Source organism: Dromaius novaehollandiae, chromosome Z (genome assembly GCF_036370855.1).
Source record: "Dromaius novaehollandiae isolate bDroNov1 chromosome Z, bDroNov1.hap1, whole genome shotgun sequence".
NCBI lineage: Eukaryota > Metazoa > Chordata > Aves > Casuariiformes > Dromaiidae > Dromaius > Dromaius novaehollandiae.
Genome location: NC_088132.1, coordinates 62,759,375 through 62,775,876, shown reverse-complemented (window position 1 = coordinate 62,775,876; position 16,502 = coordinate 62,759,375). Strand labels below are relative to the sequence as shown.

Sequence of the window (16,502 nt, the reverse complement as noted above, 5' to 3'; positions counted from 1 at the left end):
GTAGCCTTAGAAGGTGGTCACTGCTTCCTACAGCATTAGTTTGTAAGAGCCACTACCAACAAAAGGAGCCACTACCAACAGTTTGACTAAGCAAACAAGCCGAAGCAGAACAGGAGCAATACACTAGTGTAGCTTTCCAACTGAGTGGCAAAAATCTTTATAGGAGAAGCAGTGACTTCTTAAACTGCTACAGTTAGACCCCCAACAGCATGTCTCTACAATGAGGTACGCTTCAAAAGCGGTAAGTCATTATGTTCTTTTAAAATATACTATATTATTAAATACAGCATAATTATTGCAAGAGTTCACCCAGAATGTGAGTTCTGACAAGAACAAGGTATCCAGTCACAAGCTTTTGAACTCAAGACTGAATTTTAATGAAATAAGAAATCCTCTTAAATAGATGTTTTAAAAGATGTGACTTAAAATATAGCTATAAATACAACTTCAGAGGTTTAAAACCCCGGAGAAGCGCAAGGGGACAGGAGGGAGCTCTCCGGCGGCACGGAGCGCGCCGCTCCCCGACCCCCGGCGCCGCCGCTGCTGCTCCCACGGGCTGCGCGGGGCCCGCCACGGACTGCTGCTGCCGCCCTGCTCGGGGGCCTCCTGCGGTCCCGCCCTCCGCTACCTCCGCGTCGCCTCGGCCCGGCGCAGCCGCGCGGGATCGTCCAGACCAGCCTGGCGGGCCGCAATGAAGCCCAGCATCGCCGCGCCCAACCGCCGCCGGCCCCGACCTCGACTCCGCCATCTTGGGAGCGGGGAGGCCCGGATTGGCTGCGGTGCGGCCGCCCTCCGCCAATCACAAGCAGCGTTGTTAACGCACCCATCACCGGCGGGTAGCGGCCGGGCTCGGGTGAGGCTTTGGGGGACGGAGTCAGCTGGTCGGGGGCGGGCGCGTGACGCGAGCGCTCCCCCGCAGGGCCGTCGGGGCGCGCGATGAGCCGGTCGTGGCAGGCGCTGCGCGCCCTGCGCCTGCGGCTCCTGGGGCCCGCGAAGGAGCTCGTGGGCACCGACCAGTTCGGCAACAAGTACTACCGGGTGCCCAAGCACCAGACCCGCGCAGGTACGCGGTGGGGAGCGGCGGCGTGAGCGCCCGAGGCGGGCGGCGGCGGGGGGCCGGTGGCGCTGCGGGGCGAAGTGAAAGGCGTGTGTGTGTGTGTGTGTGTGTGTGTGTGTGTGTGTGTGTGTGTGTGTGTGTGTGTGTGTGTGTGTGAACCCACGCGTGTGTGTGTCCGCGTGTGTGTCCGTCCTCCCTGCTGGGCCGAGGCCGCGGCGCGGCGGAGCGCCAGGGGCAGGGCGGGGGGCGGCCCGGGGGCCGCCGAGGCGCGCCCTGCCCGGCCGGTGACACTTGCTGGCGCCTGCAGGGTAGTTTGGCTGCCGCTGCTGCCCGAGTTACGCGGAAGAAAGATTTCCAAGCGAGAGAAGCAGTGCAGCTGCGAAAGGTACCAAGGGTGGGCCAGCTGTGTGCAACACTCAGTTTCTGATTAGACTGTTGCTTTAATGTGGGAAAATGCTAAATCCCATCATCGAAAGATTTTAGAGCATACTGTCAGCCTGTAGTAGGTAGGCAGCAGTAAACATCTTGACTGTTCTTCATTCAAGACACTGCTGATTATACATTTAGTTGGATTTCTCTGTGTATGTTCACTGAACTTCTAAGGAGAAATAGTTTTCTAGGTTTCTGCCAGTGTTTGAGGAGGCTAGGTATTCTTGGAGCATGTCCTCATGTCATTCTCTGCAGAGGCCACGCTTATGCTGCACAGCCACGTATAATTTATTGCATGCAGCTTCTCTTCTTCTCTGGAGGTTTCTAAGTGCACATGTTACAATATAGTTAACAGCAATGTGTTCCTTTTCCCTGCACAGGCTTGTTCATCTGCTTGCTGTACTCTGTATGTGTATGATCATATCAATTAGAGCATCCCCAGGCTGTGGAGACTTTCTGAACATGATATTCTTCAAAGTTGAAGAATGAGAGCAGAAAGTCTGAGGCTGTCAGTCATTTAAAGTCAGGGCCCTTCCTGAAAGGCAGGTCACACCTTCTCCTCAGACACAAGTTATTTCTTTTGGATTTAGTTTGTCATCAGAGCAGGTTCTAGATCTGTCTTGCTGTGCAGCTTCATGAACCATGGACATTTGATTAAAGCAGGTCTGCTCGAACAAGCATCTGGGAAGAGGATGTGGACACCCTTTCAGCAGCTGTGTGGATTTCCTCTGGGTTAAAATGACACTAACAATTTCAGGCTTTCTGCTTCTCGTTTTCAGCTTGTGATCTTCATCTTCTCACTGTTGGCGTTCATGGTGGGTTTCTAAGAGGTGCACAAAAGGTTACTAAAGAAAGCAAGCTGTATTCTGTGCAACTTTGTGTAAAAGTTGAGAGGGTTTCATACATTCATGGAGTAGGTCTGCAAGCTGAAAACTGTTTCATTACTCAGGAGGTCATCACCTGGTGTGCTGGATGGAAAGAAAGTCAAAAAAAGCAAACACAAACATCTGGAAACACTGGTGGAGATAGTCTGTCTATGCTTGCTTCCAAGTTGGAGCATAGGTACCTTAAATTAAAATATAGCAGTAAATGTAAACTAACACAATTTCAGATTCAACTGGGAGAGGAGAAGACAGCTTTCTGACAGCAAAGAGGTCCCAAGCAATGAAATAATATCCTGAACAAGAGAGACTGCAGAAACACTACTGTATAACTTTTGTCCATGGTACAGCTATGTCTTTTAGCTTATGTTGCAAGAAACAATAAAACCTATGGTCATGTTTCTTATCTATGATTATGAAATCATTATAGAGTCAGTCCTTATGAACCAGTAAAAATGACTTGTTTTATCAGAAATAGTGGAAGTATTTTTTTAGATATTTATGCCAACATGTGTTTCACAATGAAAGCCCTCTACTGAAACTTTGACCAAGCTCTTTATTTAGAACTTTATTGTACAGTGGTTGTAGCACCAGTAAGAGAGTAGGGGGAGTAGGACATGGTTATTGAACTCTATAGAAGGACAGTGTAAAAGGCTTTTAAAGTTAGTAATGATCTGAGATAGTTAGATCTAAGAACATGTCATGATACCCTTTAAATCCCCATTTTTTTCATCAAATGAACTTTAGAAATATTAAGTGTAACACTTCAGAGGTAGTTGCACTGATTTTGCTTTTAACAATGGGGCTGGCTCTTCTATAAGACCTCTGCAGTTACCACCCTGACTGAAATCAGTGAGAACAGCTCTTCTATAAATCTTCTAAAGGCTCTCACATGTTTTATAATTTTGCTTTACAAACTGCAACTTGAGATGCTTGAAGGTAATACCACATTTTCCATAAATGTGTTTGTTTATTGACAGTTAATTCCCTCTTCCTCTTCTGGAAAATACACATGCAAAATACTACCACTAAAATTCTATATTAAAATACTACTTCTGAAAATTCTGTAATTCAATGTCATATATATCACCTAGTGACACTAGGTACTAGCTGTGGCTGTAGATGTGTCTTTAAAAAAAAAAACACTCAACATCAGCGGAATGAAAGAACTTTGAATGATCAAAGCAAGGTTTCTTCACAGAAATAAGAAACTGATGGGTGAAACTTATTCATAAAAGTGTCTAAATTTTGTTTTTAATTCTGTTGATTTGTTTTGTGATGATGGAGCTCACTGTTACAACCAGGCACACTTGACCATGAAGTGCTGGATGTAATAATCATTAAGGAAGGAGGGAAATAAGGAGAGTAAAAACAGTGTGCATCAAGAAATTTCAAGGCGGCTTCAATAAATTCAGGAAATTGATAGGAGAGATCCTGTGAGCATTTAAAAAGAATGAGTGAAAAAGGTGTGTAGGACAGTTGGTACTTGTACTCTGCCCTCCCTCCCCCAAGTATTAAAGGCACAAATATGAATTACCCTATTTTGGAGGAAAGCTGGGAAGTTTAGAAATGAATTAACCTGGCTAAATCATGAACTCAGGTGCCCCCATGAATCAGGTTAACTATCCTGGGAGCTGGAAAAATAGAGGAACAAATAAGCAACCTGTAAGTATATAGAAAATAGCAAGGTAATGAGTAAAAACCAATATGGACTTGCTGATTTGACAATTTTTGTTCCCAGTCTAAATTGTTTTCTGAGTGGGCAATGCTTTATTGATAAGAAAGGGGCTGTGTTTTGACCTGAGGTGTTTGATGCTTTTTGAGACCTGTTCATGAGCAAAATTTAGACTACGTGGGTTATGAATTTACTATGTAGATGCATAATAGGTTGGAAAATGTTCTGAGAGAACAGTTAGAAATGGTGCCCTGTCAGCTGGAGGGGAGTGTCCACAGGGATCTACCAGCTGTCTGTCGAGGTACAGAACTATTCAAAAGCTGTGTTAGTGATGTGGATGAAGAACAAGAAATTATTTTTATTAAACTTTCAGGCCAAACTGTATGGGAGGAAACTGGGAGTAGCTGTGAGCATCTTAGGACAGGATTAGAATTCAGCTGGCACATCAGCTGGGATCAAGCCAGGTTTATTTTTAAAAGATGAGTGCTGGGTGTAAATTTAGCTATTAAGAGGTTCTGAGAAGATGAACCTACACAAGTGACAAATCATCTATCATATTAATAGTGTTCAAATAATTTTCGTGTCTATATTCTGTTATTTATTTATTTATTTATTTAGATTTACAGCCTCTGACAGTAGTCCTGTGTTACTTTGTCTTACTTGGATATAGGAGATTGAATATCCCTTAAACTTCCCTGCCCACAGGTAATTTGGTTCCACTGTAATTTCTGCTTATTTCTGTGGATGGAGGTTCTAACATTGTTTTTCTTTTGGTATGAGCAGAGAAAAGTTTGGTCTGTTGCATAACAGGAAAATACATCAATTCTCCCTTATGTTTGTATTATTATCTTGGGGCTGAGGATAAGTTAGTTCGTGCTAGCACTATGGATATACTTTGTAGGAAAGTGGTTACAAGTGGTTACACCCACTACCCTTGAATAGTAGTAACTGTAATATGCTCTCATCATCTTGTGCTGGGCACACTGGTGTACAGTGTGTCACACAGGATTTGTGGGCTTTTGTGTCAAACCTCTGGTTTCCAATCCGGTGGTGATGAAACTATAGTAACAAGGCTGTTCAAAGAGACTGTGACTAACGTGGTTGTTCTGTCTTTTTTGGTTTCTGCCTTCAGAAGCCAGGTGCCTTTTAAAAAAAGGATGGGAAGTGGCTTCCTGTTGCATAGGGAATAACCTCTGGATGTCTAGATGGTTGCCTTTGAAAAAGAAAGCCTACAGAGATGGGCTGTTGCCATTTGAAATAGATTCTATGGAGAGTTTCTTGTGTTGGAATGCTTGGTAGTTATATTGAATGAATTATCCCATGAGGCTTGTTTTCTTTTTAAATCTCTTTGTTATATGTAGACTTCTTTCTAAAGAAGTTTAAAGATAGTGTGTGTGGGGAGAAACTTATTTTAGTCTGCAGAATACAAAGGGTATACATACAGAAAACTTCTGAAGTTCAGTTTCTAAAGATATTAAGTATTTAAAAACATGGAAGGGGGGTGCTGAAAGGACAACTGCACTGAAGAAGTAGCCTCTGTATTTTGAATGTGGGTAGTTATTATTGTACATTAGGAAAATTTGCAGCATATGTAATTCACATTCTACATTGTGTCCAAGCCATACAGAGACAAATGGGGGGTGGGGACAGCACTGAAAAGAAAATGAGTTCTGGAGAAAATGTTGTAGAGACACTAAGCTGTTGTGTACAGTTTCCACTGCAGGGTCACTTCAGCGTCTGCACCAGGCTTTGCTGTACTCCAGATTCAGGGAGGACTAATTAGCTCTGGCACAATGCCAGGCCTAATCTGTTTTTATCCATTTGTACTGTACCTGAGCAAATAAGCCCTTGGAGAAAACAAAGGCTCAAAACAGAGACTACTGCTGCTTTCTCTTTCATGTCCTAGACTTGCTGGGTCTGCCAGGACCCAGATGTGGGGCTGTGCGCACTCCTGAGTGTTCTTGACCAGCAGAGATTGCCACCTTCAGCTGGAGGTGAGAGTGCATGGCACGCAGTATCTATGCCTCCTTGTGCCTCAAGTGAAAGCTGGCTGACAACTTTCTTTTGGGTTGCGCTGTTCATTGACAAGGGGAGTCTGTTGTGCAAAGAACTTACCATCTGTTTCTGTTAGTTACAAATTGTTCTCTCTCACTTTGTAGTCCAGGATTCTCCTGGACCCTGGGGCTATGTCTGCATTAGTAAGGCACAGTAAGAACAGATCACTGGGTCCAAATGGTTGATGTTGAGTCTCCTCAGAAAACAAGGTGTCAAAAACCAAGATGGCAAAGGCAGAACAGCCACAATAGCCCCAGTCTGTTTAAACAGCCTTCTCTGCTGTAATCTTCAAGGGGTGACTAAGGTGATTAAGGGACTGGAGCATCTCTCATGAGGAAAGGCTGAGAGAGCTGGGCCTGTTCAGCCTGGAGAAGAGAAGGCTGAGGGGGGATCTTATCAATGTGTATAAGTACCTGAAGGGAGGGTGTCAAGAGGATGGGGCCAGACTATTTTCAGTGGTGCCCAGCGACAGGGCAAGTGGCATCGGGCACAAACTGAAACACAGGAAGTTCCATCTGAACATGAGGAAAAACTTGTTTACTGTGAGTGTGACTGAGCACTGGAACAGGTTGCCCAGAGAGGTTGTGGAGCCTCTTTCCTTTGAGATGTTCAAACGCCATCTTGACAGGGTCCTGGGCAACATGTCCTAGGTGATGATGCTTGAGTGGGGGGGGGGGGGGGGGTGTACTAGATGATCTTTAAAGGTGCCTTCCAACCTCGACCATTTTGTGATTCCTTGCATTTCTATCACTTGTGGTTCAGAGAGTTTACCTCAGATTAAATTTAGCTTGTTTCTGTGGGCTGAACATCTACATTATATGCATTTTGAAGTTCTCTGAAGTGGTGGGGGAGTGTTGGGTGAACGCTGCAGACTGGTCTTTCATATTGTTGCGGAACATAATATCCTGTCAAGTTTTGAAATACTTTGGAAGTGGAGATTCTGGTTTAGTTTCATTCTGAAGAAAGGCAATTTGTCTGCACAAAAACAACTTTGAGAACCAAAACAGTGTGTGGTAAATAGACAACAAAGAGATTCATTACAAAACCACACTGTTGCTTTGAATCAAATTGCTACTGTAGACATAGTCTGAAAAATGTCCTAAAATCTGGGATGGCCACATCAAACTCAAGACATACAACTGTATCTTGAGACTGCCTTTACCTAGTCACCGGATGGTTGTCTCAAATCCCTGATTCTGGCTGTCACTGAATACTCCAGTTAGTAGAAGGAGAGCTAGCAACTTGGATATATTTCAATGGAGTATAGGGAATCACTGGGGGAAATTTAAAAAGGGGTAGCAGCTGTCATGATATACAAAGGTGATTTTAACAGCTGTTTTGTCTTACTTTAGAATGGTCTGAAGAGTAGTAGCAAAAATAAGAGTTGCAAGGGTAGGACTGTTCTACTGCGTGAATGGAGAAAGGCTTGGCATCTTGGAAAGGCAGGGAAGGAAAATGTAAAATTGAGTTGTTTACTGTGTGAGTCCAGTTGCATTAATTCTTTTGAGAGAGAGAAGATCAACTTTAAAAGACTCTACAGACTGTAAGAGTAAGAAGTAAGTGATTCAGTAAAAGAAGGAAGGAATTGCTACAAATAGAAAAAGAGCTAAGAAAAATCTGTTACGAGTGCCAAGACAAGGCAAAAACCCTGAAAAAAGAACCATTTTTGCCAACAGAAATACAAAAGAATTTGTGAGCATCAGAATAGTTAATTTTCTCCAAATGTCAAAGTTCAGATGCAATGGGACTGAAGTTGTGTAGTATATTTATCAGGGACTTTTAAAGTGGGGGGGAAAACTGATCTTCAAAATAAAGCCAAACCTTCAACACTGTGGTGGGGTAGACTTATTTGGAAGAAAACATGGTAGTATTTAAGGATATCCTACAAGTGAAACATGACAAGACTACCTTAAAAAAGTGATAACAGTGATTGAATAGTGCAACTGCATTGTGCTTGTCTTGAGAGGAACATCCAGCATAATTCATTAACTCTGAGATGACTCTTCAGTTGCCAGTCCTCGGTGTGATAGTCACTGGATGTGATAGAAGATGGGAGCAGACAGTCCAGTAACAGTGATTGATGACTCATTTCAGTATCTCAGACAAGTATTTCACTAAACAGACTAGATTTATCTATGTAATGCATTTATTTTTCTTATTGTATAGCATAACTGTCAAGGCATCACCATAGCATTGCTACATAATGAATTGTTTTTTCCATCTAACATAGAGTGATTCTTAAACCATTTTTATTTTTTTAATTACAACACAAATTTCTCATACAACTTATGCATTTATTACAACAGAATATATTTTATAGGAAATCAATGGTTACATTTTCCTTTTAAAAGGTTTATTTATAAAGACTTTTAACACCGATTTATTAAAAAAGGAAAAGTACAGGAGGATAAGAGGCACTAAGTGTTTAAGGTCTGGTATATATTTTTCATATTTTTTCAGGCTGGTTCATGGGCAGCTTCTTTTTCAAACCCTATCTTTTCAGTATCTTCATTTGTACTGGCATTTATTGTGATGGTTGAGAGTTAAAATGAGTGCTCTATGAAATACATGAATAGGCAAGTTTTTCTAAGAACAGTAGATGAATAACAGAAAGGCAGTTTTGTTCAAATGATTATTTATCAGTGCTAAAAGTACTAAAACAAAGGACTCCAAGAAGTCAGTGAAGAATGACCAATCACTAAAGTAGTCAATTCTTGTTGAGGTAATAGTCATCCTAGAAAAGGCTTGAGCTTTGTGGTTCCCTTTGGAGCAAAAGGGGAAACAGTAGACGGACGTTAGACTTGGTTTGGAGCTGCAGCTTACCAGAAGTATCTGGAAAAAGCCTGGAGCGTTCTGTATCTGTTGTTTTTTTTATGTTGCATAAACCCTGTATTAGGGGCCTCGTGTTGCCTGATTCTGTGATGATCTGAGCTTTAATTCAAAAGCTGGCAGGCAAAGCATGTGTTTCAGTTTGCCAGATGAAAAAACAAGGTGAAGTCATTGCAGGTAAACTTGGCTTGAATTATTCTTCAGAGTTTTAGTCTTTTAGTTTTATTTCAGCATGGTAGTGGATGAATTGCTGTATTTTTGGTGGTATTAAAATTGAATTGAAAGGAAAACTACATTTAAAATTGGTGACCAATTACTAATATTTTTATTGTAAGTACTATCTGAAAAGTTACATTACTAAATCTCAGTCCTAAAGTTTGTTGCTCTGATATTTGAATGTAAGCACTGACTTGCATGGAAACCTTTTCTTTATGTGGAATGCTCAATTAGGTCCACATTTAGGTCCTGTATCTTGTCAATTGTTTTTCTCTACAAACCAGAAACGTACAAGTAAGTAATAAGCCATATGAGAAAAAGATGATAATTGATCAATTGTGTGAAACATGTAGGATATCCTAAATCTTATAGAATCCAGACTTTAATAGAAATACATAATTTTTTTAATGAAAGTTAGAAAAGTTTACAATTCTGTTGGGACTAAAATATTCCCGTGTGGTGGTTTTTTGTTGCTGTTTTTTTTTTTCCTGTTTTGTATAGTGTCATGTTATCTTTCAGTGTATGAGAACTGTAGAGTAATTTTACTATTTCTTTTCCAAAATTTTATGGTGAAGACTAGGTTATAAAACATTCCCAAAATGCTTTATAGCATATATGCTTGGGTGGAAGGAAGAACATCTCATCTCCAAAGCATGTTTTCTGAGGTTAGAGCTACAGCTTGCTTTTGATTCTGAATGTTACCTTTCTCAATATATGAATATTTGAGGAAGAGCCAGAAACTGATTCTGATGGTATGCAGCATTTGTGAATGGTATATCAAATGTTGCAGATATCACAGGTTGCAAGCTAGTTTTTTCAAGTATAGGTTGAAAGTTAATAAACACGTTTTAGTTACACATGGCTAATTCTAAGACATTAAGGAAACTTAGAATTCAAATTATGATTAATGAAGATGAAGCCAAATTAAGTGACTTAATTATTTTGGTTATGAAAACAAGAGTATCTAGAAAGTGTTATATCTCATATGAAGTATCCATTGGATGTGAGAGAGAGTGTGTGTGTGTATGTGTGTGTGTATGTGTGTGTGTATATATATAACTATATATGTATAGAAATAGATAATAGTTGACAATATTAGATTTGTCCAGACGGTGGCACCATTGCCACATAAATGGTGTATAGCCATTGCTTACTGAATGTTCCTTTCAGTTGAGACTTCATAACAAAGAAATGGAACTCTAAAATAATTGTGTGTATGTGTATTTGTACAGAAATAAAACTTGCATTGCAGACTGCCAGCTTCTAGAACAGTAATTCTGGAATGACAAAATAGCTTCTCAGTCTGAGTGATACATTATGCAGAAAAGCAATTACACTGTGAAGAGTGTAGATTATCAAAGCATTAATATTTGAAAAACATTGTTTGGGTGCAGTGATATGTTGTTTCCTTCAGCTGCCAAAAATGAATTGACAGCAGACATGATATGTTAATCTCACTGACTTGAAAACTATGAATAGCAATAAGTAGTCATATGGACAAGCAGTGACTTGCATGTTATCTGTTGCTAGGGTTGGGTTTGATCTTTGGTGTGTACTGCACATTGATATTAAACTGAGTTGCTGATCTTGTTGAATTTTTCCTGCCACTATTAAGCTATATATGCTGTGCATTTATACCTTTAATTATTCTGGTTTTTGTTTGATAGCCAGTTCTGATCTTTTTTTTTTTTTTTTTTTTTTTTTTTTTTTTGAGGTCCATTTGACAGTAAAAAATCAGAGTAAGAATATATGTATTTTTAATTTCTTTGTGTTAGTAGCTTTCTCTTTTTATATGTAGTGAAAGAAACGGTAAACTTAGGTTAAATAAATGTATTTAATAGCTGGAAAATTCTTAGTTGACTCCATTTTTCTGGTGCAAAAGGAGAAAAAAATTGGTCATTAATATAGGTAAGAAAGAACAAATTGCCTACTTTGGATAAAGCTTTAGTGTTTGAAATTGTATTACCAAACTAAAGAACAAATTTAACATACATCATAGACTTGAAGTGTGTCTGTAGCTGGCAGAAACAGTTTTTTAAGATGTCTGTACAATTAGTTTCAGCTCATTAATTATATGAATTTGAATTAACAAGGTCATAAATACTGTCGAAATGCTTTGCAAATTGTGACTCTCATATTTATCTTCGATGTCCACTTTTGTTTGTAGCTTATTTGGCATAATCTTTTTCAGAAATGTTTTCTTACTGTAAAGTAAGACTAGGAATAAAATTAAAACATTAAAAAATGGAGGGGCTACATTATTATTTTAGAAAAGGAATCGGTAGAATAAGAAGAGTAAAGAGCTGAACAAGAGATTGCAGTTGGGAAATCTTAGTAAAAGAGAGGTTAATAAAAGGAACTGAGGAAGGCTGGCACGCTACCCTGTGGGCCACTTTAACCTTTTCAGTTTGTCCTGAAGAATAGAGGAGGCGGTAAGGAATTTTGACTTCTGCCGTTTACAATAAGTTTTTGTGTGTGTTTCTTTTTAATATATATTTTTATATATACACACACACAGATACACACGTGCGCGCGCGCACACACACACACACACACACACACACAGATAAAAAATATATATCGTTAAAATACCAAATATAGTTTCCGTCAAAAGAGGCTTGATAGTTTTAAGGTCAGATTTAGAAAGATAAGAACTGCTTTGCTTTGAGGAAAGGGAAGAATGATTTCATGCTCTGCCTCTTGGTACAGGAGTTGCACAGAAAGGAGCATGACTTAAAAAGGATCATGACAGAGGAATTAGATGAAATAGAGAAGTCTGATCTTAGTTTCCAGGTGTTCATTGTTTATGGCCATATGCATGTGAGGTGCAAGGTGTAATAATTTTCTTCCTTCTTGAAATGAAGGACTAAGTTAACTTTAACTTCTTCAATTTAGAAGATCTGGAAGCACCATCAAAAGGAACTGCAGCCAGTGTGAAATTTGCTTCCAGGCAGAAAGGTCAAAGAAATGATGAATTTGGCAGATTTCTGGAGGCGGTGATCAATGCTGTAAGGAATGAATGTATCACAAGCTTTGGAGTTTGTGAAGAACATGGACCTATTGACATTTTGTACCTGTAAGAGGGATATTGAATTTGGGGTGGGGGGTGGAGGGAGTTGGTCCACTGAACTGCTAGCCAGAAAGGTAGAATGCAAAGTTGTATAGCAGTAGGCAGCAGGATGACCACAGCAGAGCCTGAGGAGCACCCTGAAAATGCAGCCAACAACACATTTAAATGTGGTGGAACTAATGCCCTTGAAAGGGGTCACATCCTTTCACTGGTGTCTAGAGAAAAAGAGAAAATAGGTGCCAGTGAAAATGGCATCATCTTGGCCAAAGTGTATTTGATTGTTATGGCTGGTAGAGAGAATGGAGGAGCACAAATACATAAGAGTCCGTTGCTTGCATATAATCAGTATTTTTATAGGGATGTTGTCTAGAAGCATACTGGAAGAAAAATGCCTGTTTGGCAAATAGGTGCCTCTAAATCTACTAGCCTGTTTATATTGGCTTGAATTTTATTTCAGTCTTGCAGCAGAAACCTCTTCATGTAGAGTTTTTCAAACAACATGGTTTTCTAAGCAACTTTGACTTCCCATGTCCTCTGTAGTAGCTATTTATTCCCATCAGTCATTTATTTGCTTCTCTGAAAGAAGATGGCAAAAAGGTCCAGGGCATAAATTGAGGCTTCTCTCCCAGTGCCATGGAATAATTGTTTCTTTTCCACTGAGGAATCTTAAATTAAGATGATCTAATGAGGCAGCTTGGAATAACAGCAAGAACACCACTAGTGCTTTTCAGCCTGCCCACCCAGTTCTGCCCACTCCTTTCTCACCCTTATCGGTATACAGTATTTACATTTATCCATTTTTTTTGTTTGTTTGTTTAGTGCAAAGCAGTAACTGAACAGCATGGTCAAGAATCTTCAGATTTGACAATGGCAACAGGAAGGCCCTATGTAGGGAAGAAATTAAATATAAATCCCTTGAGATTAATTGCTACTTCATGTTTTGTTGTGTAGCAAATTAAATGCTTCCTGCCTCCCATTTGGACAGGATTGTTATTTATCATGTTTTGCTTTATGGATCAGGGAGCAGCACCCCAAAGGCTCATAGCAGCCAAGACAAGGATCCTGCTAAATGAGGAGGAGAAATAAACTATGGAAAGACCTGGTGGAATGCATACGGTTAAGGTTCAGAGTTCCCTTGCAGCTACAAATCTCTCTTACAGAACCATGGGTTAAAGCTGTAAATGAAGAGTGGTTACACAAAAAGACAATGTTTGTGGCCAGGCATACCCTTACTCCTTGTTATTCCATGCCTGCATCACAAAATAATGACAGGTGCCCTGTGCATTTCAGCTTCCCGTACATGTATACCTATATGTTGATTTACAGTAGCTGGACTGCTAGTGATCACTGTTTTAAAGTTAGCTGTTTAAAGCAACAAAACTTCTGGCGCTGTTCAAGCCAGTTACTGTGTGTATAGGGAGGGAACAAGAGAGCTTCAACCAGTAACAGCTCCCACCTCAGTGACAGCTGTGCCCTGGCTGGTGATCTGGCTTTAAACTGGCTTTCGTGAACTGTGATTCCCTTTGTATGTCTCTAAGCTTTGCTAGTATACTTACATTGTATATAGTAGGCTTACTATATGTATACATATATACATATATTCTGTATGAACAGTAGTTATCAAAATATGCTGTAGTAATATGTTTTCATTGTGAATTGTTAAAGTACAGAAGCAATCAGCACTGTTAGTATGAATTACTGTCTCAAGATCCAAAAAAGGCTCTGCATTGAGTTTTACCACATTATTGGTTCACCATGGGAGTCATCACAAATAATTTTTTGATTGTTTGGTTTCTTTTGCAAAAGCCCATATCATAATATCCAAGGGAAGATGGAGATATCTAAGATACTCTGTTGTGGATGTCCACTTCTAAAGAATGATCTTATTTTTCACCCTGGAGGCACGCTGCTATGAAAATCTTATTGTAACGGATCATGCACTTTACTGTGAAGAACAGTAGGAAGACACAGCTGCGTTAATCTGAATTTACTGCCCCCACTCCCAGCCCCTCTTCCAGATAAGGAGAAGAGTGAATCAGATGGATGGATGAAGATGGAAACTGATTGTCACGGATTTATGTTAGTTGCTGCTTGGTAGAATTTATCAGTCTGTTCCGATGGGAAAACTTATTTCGTATGCTTCCCCCCCCCCCCCCGCCCACAAACACTTTTAAAATCATCTGTAACTTCAAAAAGTTGGTTTGAATTGTCTTGGCTCGAGAGTTTGGAGTATCGAGAAGTTTGTGTTTATTAATTGTTTCAGACTCTGCTTACCAATATCTATGTACTTTTCCTTACCATGCAAACTGAATATAGTTAGTAAACTCTGGCTTGCAGCAGGCTTTTACAGCTGGGTCACTAGACTCTTTTAAAGAAGATGTAATAGAAATGCTGACACAATGTTACATTACCTCTGGTAATCAAGACAAAGTACCTGGTGATTAAAATATATCTCCTTGCAAACTCTGACCTCTTCTGAGCTGAAAGGGATTGTGTTCCCTTGCTCAAGTGTTCTTGAATCCCTGTAGATATATTACCCTGGGTTCAAAGAGGAAATCCTGCAGAGAGGAAATCCTTCTGTAGTAGGAAGATATGCCATAACTTGAATGAAGAGTGTAACTAAGTAAACGTAAATGGAGAATTAAATGGAAATAAATTGTGTGAGCCAGAAGAAGAGAAATTGTTAATTATAATAGTACGCACAGTGAAAGCCAAAGGCAAATGCCATGTGGTGCTTTGTTCTGCTCAGATGAGTAAAGTGCAAATCCTATTCGTGGATGAGTGAGGAGAGGGAATAAATCTTGTATCAACTTTTAAACTTTTTTGTTGAGTTGGCAGGCATGGCCTGAAACCAAGTGTGGCTTTGGGAGCTGGTTTCCTGGCTAGTTAGACAGAATAGGCATATTAAATAGTCCAGACAAAATACCGTCAGGCATTAATTAATGAGCTACCAGCTCAATATATTCTGTGTATTGATCAGGTGTGGATTTATGTGCTAAGTGGGTTATAGATATCCTTACTGTTACAATGATGCCACTCAGTGTAATCCAATGGGAGTGATGTTTCCTGGTCAGTGTTTCTGTCAGCCCTGTTTACTTTATCTGTCTCTTTGTATATCTCTAAGTTTAAAAAAGGTTAGGGAATCTCAAATATTTCATTTCTTTCTTACTGCAAATTCATTTTCTGTAGAAAACTGTTTTGTTTCTTTCATATCCTACCAAAAAATCCCAAAAAGAGATGCATCTCTTCTGAAACCGAAAGAGGCAGAAGAGCTATATTAGGAAAAAATGAAGTTCAGTTACTGCAGTTACAGTTACTGGAGAAATATGTTTGCCTATGTACAGTTATTTCAAGTTATTGACCTTATAAAGGAAAACTCTCCTGTAAAACTACTTCAGATTTGCTTTAGTCATGGGCAAAGAACAACAGCTATCACTGTAATTTTCTAGTACCTTTCTGGCTACTGCAGCAGCATTTCTCCCATCCGTGTAGTTTAAATTTTATTACAAGTTTTGCTCTTTTTATTGGTAAGCATATAATGCTTATGAGTCGTAAGCCATGATCTTGTGCCTTTGAGTGTATGACGGGTAGTTGAGATAGAAAGATTTTTTCCACAAAGCGTTTGATACATAAGGGAAGGAACTCTGGGTAAATATGGACAGTAATGATCAGCCTGATTAGTAAAGACTTAATCCATCTGCAGCTTGACTAACTGAAATTTGAGGGTTTGTTTCATTTACATTTTTTGGTAAGGGAGAAGGTAATGAAAAACTTTGAAATTACTTTGTGGATATTCATGGAGGTTGCCTGTCTATTCAGGGAATAAGAAAATAAATATGGGTTGGCTGATACAGGCCAGCTCGTGATGGGAATCTGCCTAGCTCAGGCTGTAGAAAGACATTTGAGAAAGGGAGAGTTTGCAGTGGAGTTTGAAAACAGAGTAGCTTGTAGCTGAAGTGAAATATAGTAGAGATCCTGTGAAGGGTCTAAAGACAGAATTGACATGCTCACAGTTTGATTAGAAAAGCAATCTTTGCAGTGGTGTTATAAATTCATGAGTGAAGTAGGATGCATATGCCAAGTCAAGAGAAAACAATGTTGTAGTAGTTGAGCCTGGATGACAGTTTTAGTATTGTGGAAAAGGAGGAAAGTTTTATTGAAAAAAAGTCTTATGCAGAAAGAACCTATAAGTTTGAGATATATCCTAAGCACAGAGACAAGAGAGCTCTAATTGTAAAACAATGCCAGTAAGTAAAAAGCAGAGCAATGGCATATTTCATAGTGATTGGA

At 39.9% G+C, this 16,502-nt stretch overlaps 2 protein-coding genes across 4 annotated transcripts in view; one reads left to right on the top strand and one right to left on the bottom strand.

The window, feature by feature from the left end:
- LOC112995761 (DNA excision repair protein ERCC-8) overlaps positions 1 to 790 on the bottom strand; it is a 33,615-nt gene extending 32,825 nt beyond the window's left edge. Inside the window, exon 1 of one of the 2 annotated variants that reach the window (XR_010385986.1) lies at positions 629 to 773. Coding sequence is in view for 1 of the 2 variants with exons in the window: in XM_026120950.2 (XP_025976735.1) it covers positions 629 to 705 (77 nt within the window). In the remaining variant the exon portion in view is untranslated. Of the gene's footprint in view, positions 1 to 628 lie in introns of both variants that reach the window. The other variant, XM_026120950.2, reaches the window with a different exon arrangement.
- A 35-nt stretch (positions 791 to 825) lies between these two features.
- The window catches only part of LOC135324688 (NADH dehydrogenase [ubiquinone] 1 alpha subcomplex assembly factor 2-like), a 59,569-nt gene continuing 43,892 nt past the window's right edge, over positions 826 to 16,502 (top strand). Inside the window, exon 1 of one of the 2 annotated variants that reach the window (XM_064501448.1) lies at positions 826 to 1,063. In XM_064501448.1, coding sequence (XP_064357518.1) covers positions 937 to 1,063 — 127 coding nt within the window. In that variant the 5' untranslated portion in view covers positions 826 to 936. The remainder of the gene's footprint in view (positions 1,064 to 16,502) is intronic. The other variant, XM_064501447.1, reaches the window with a different exon arrangement.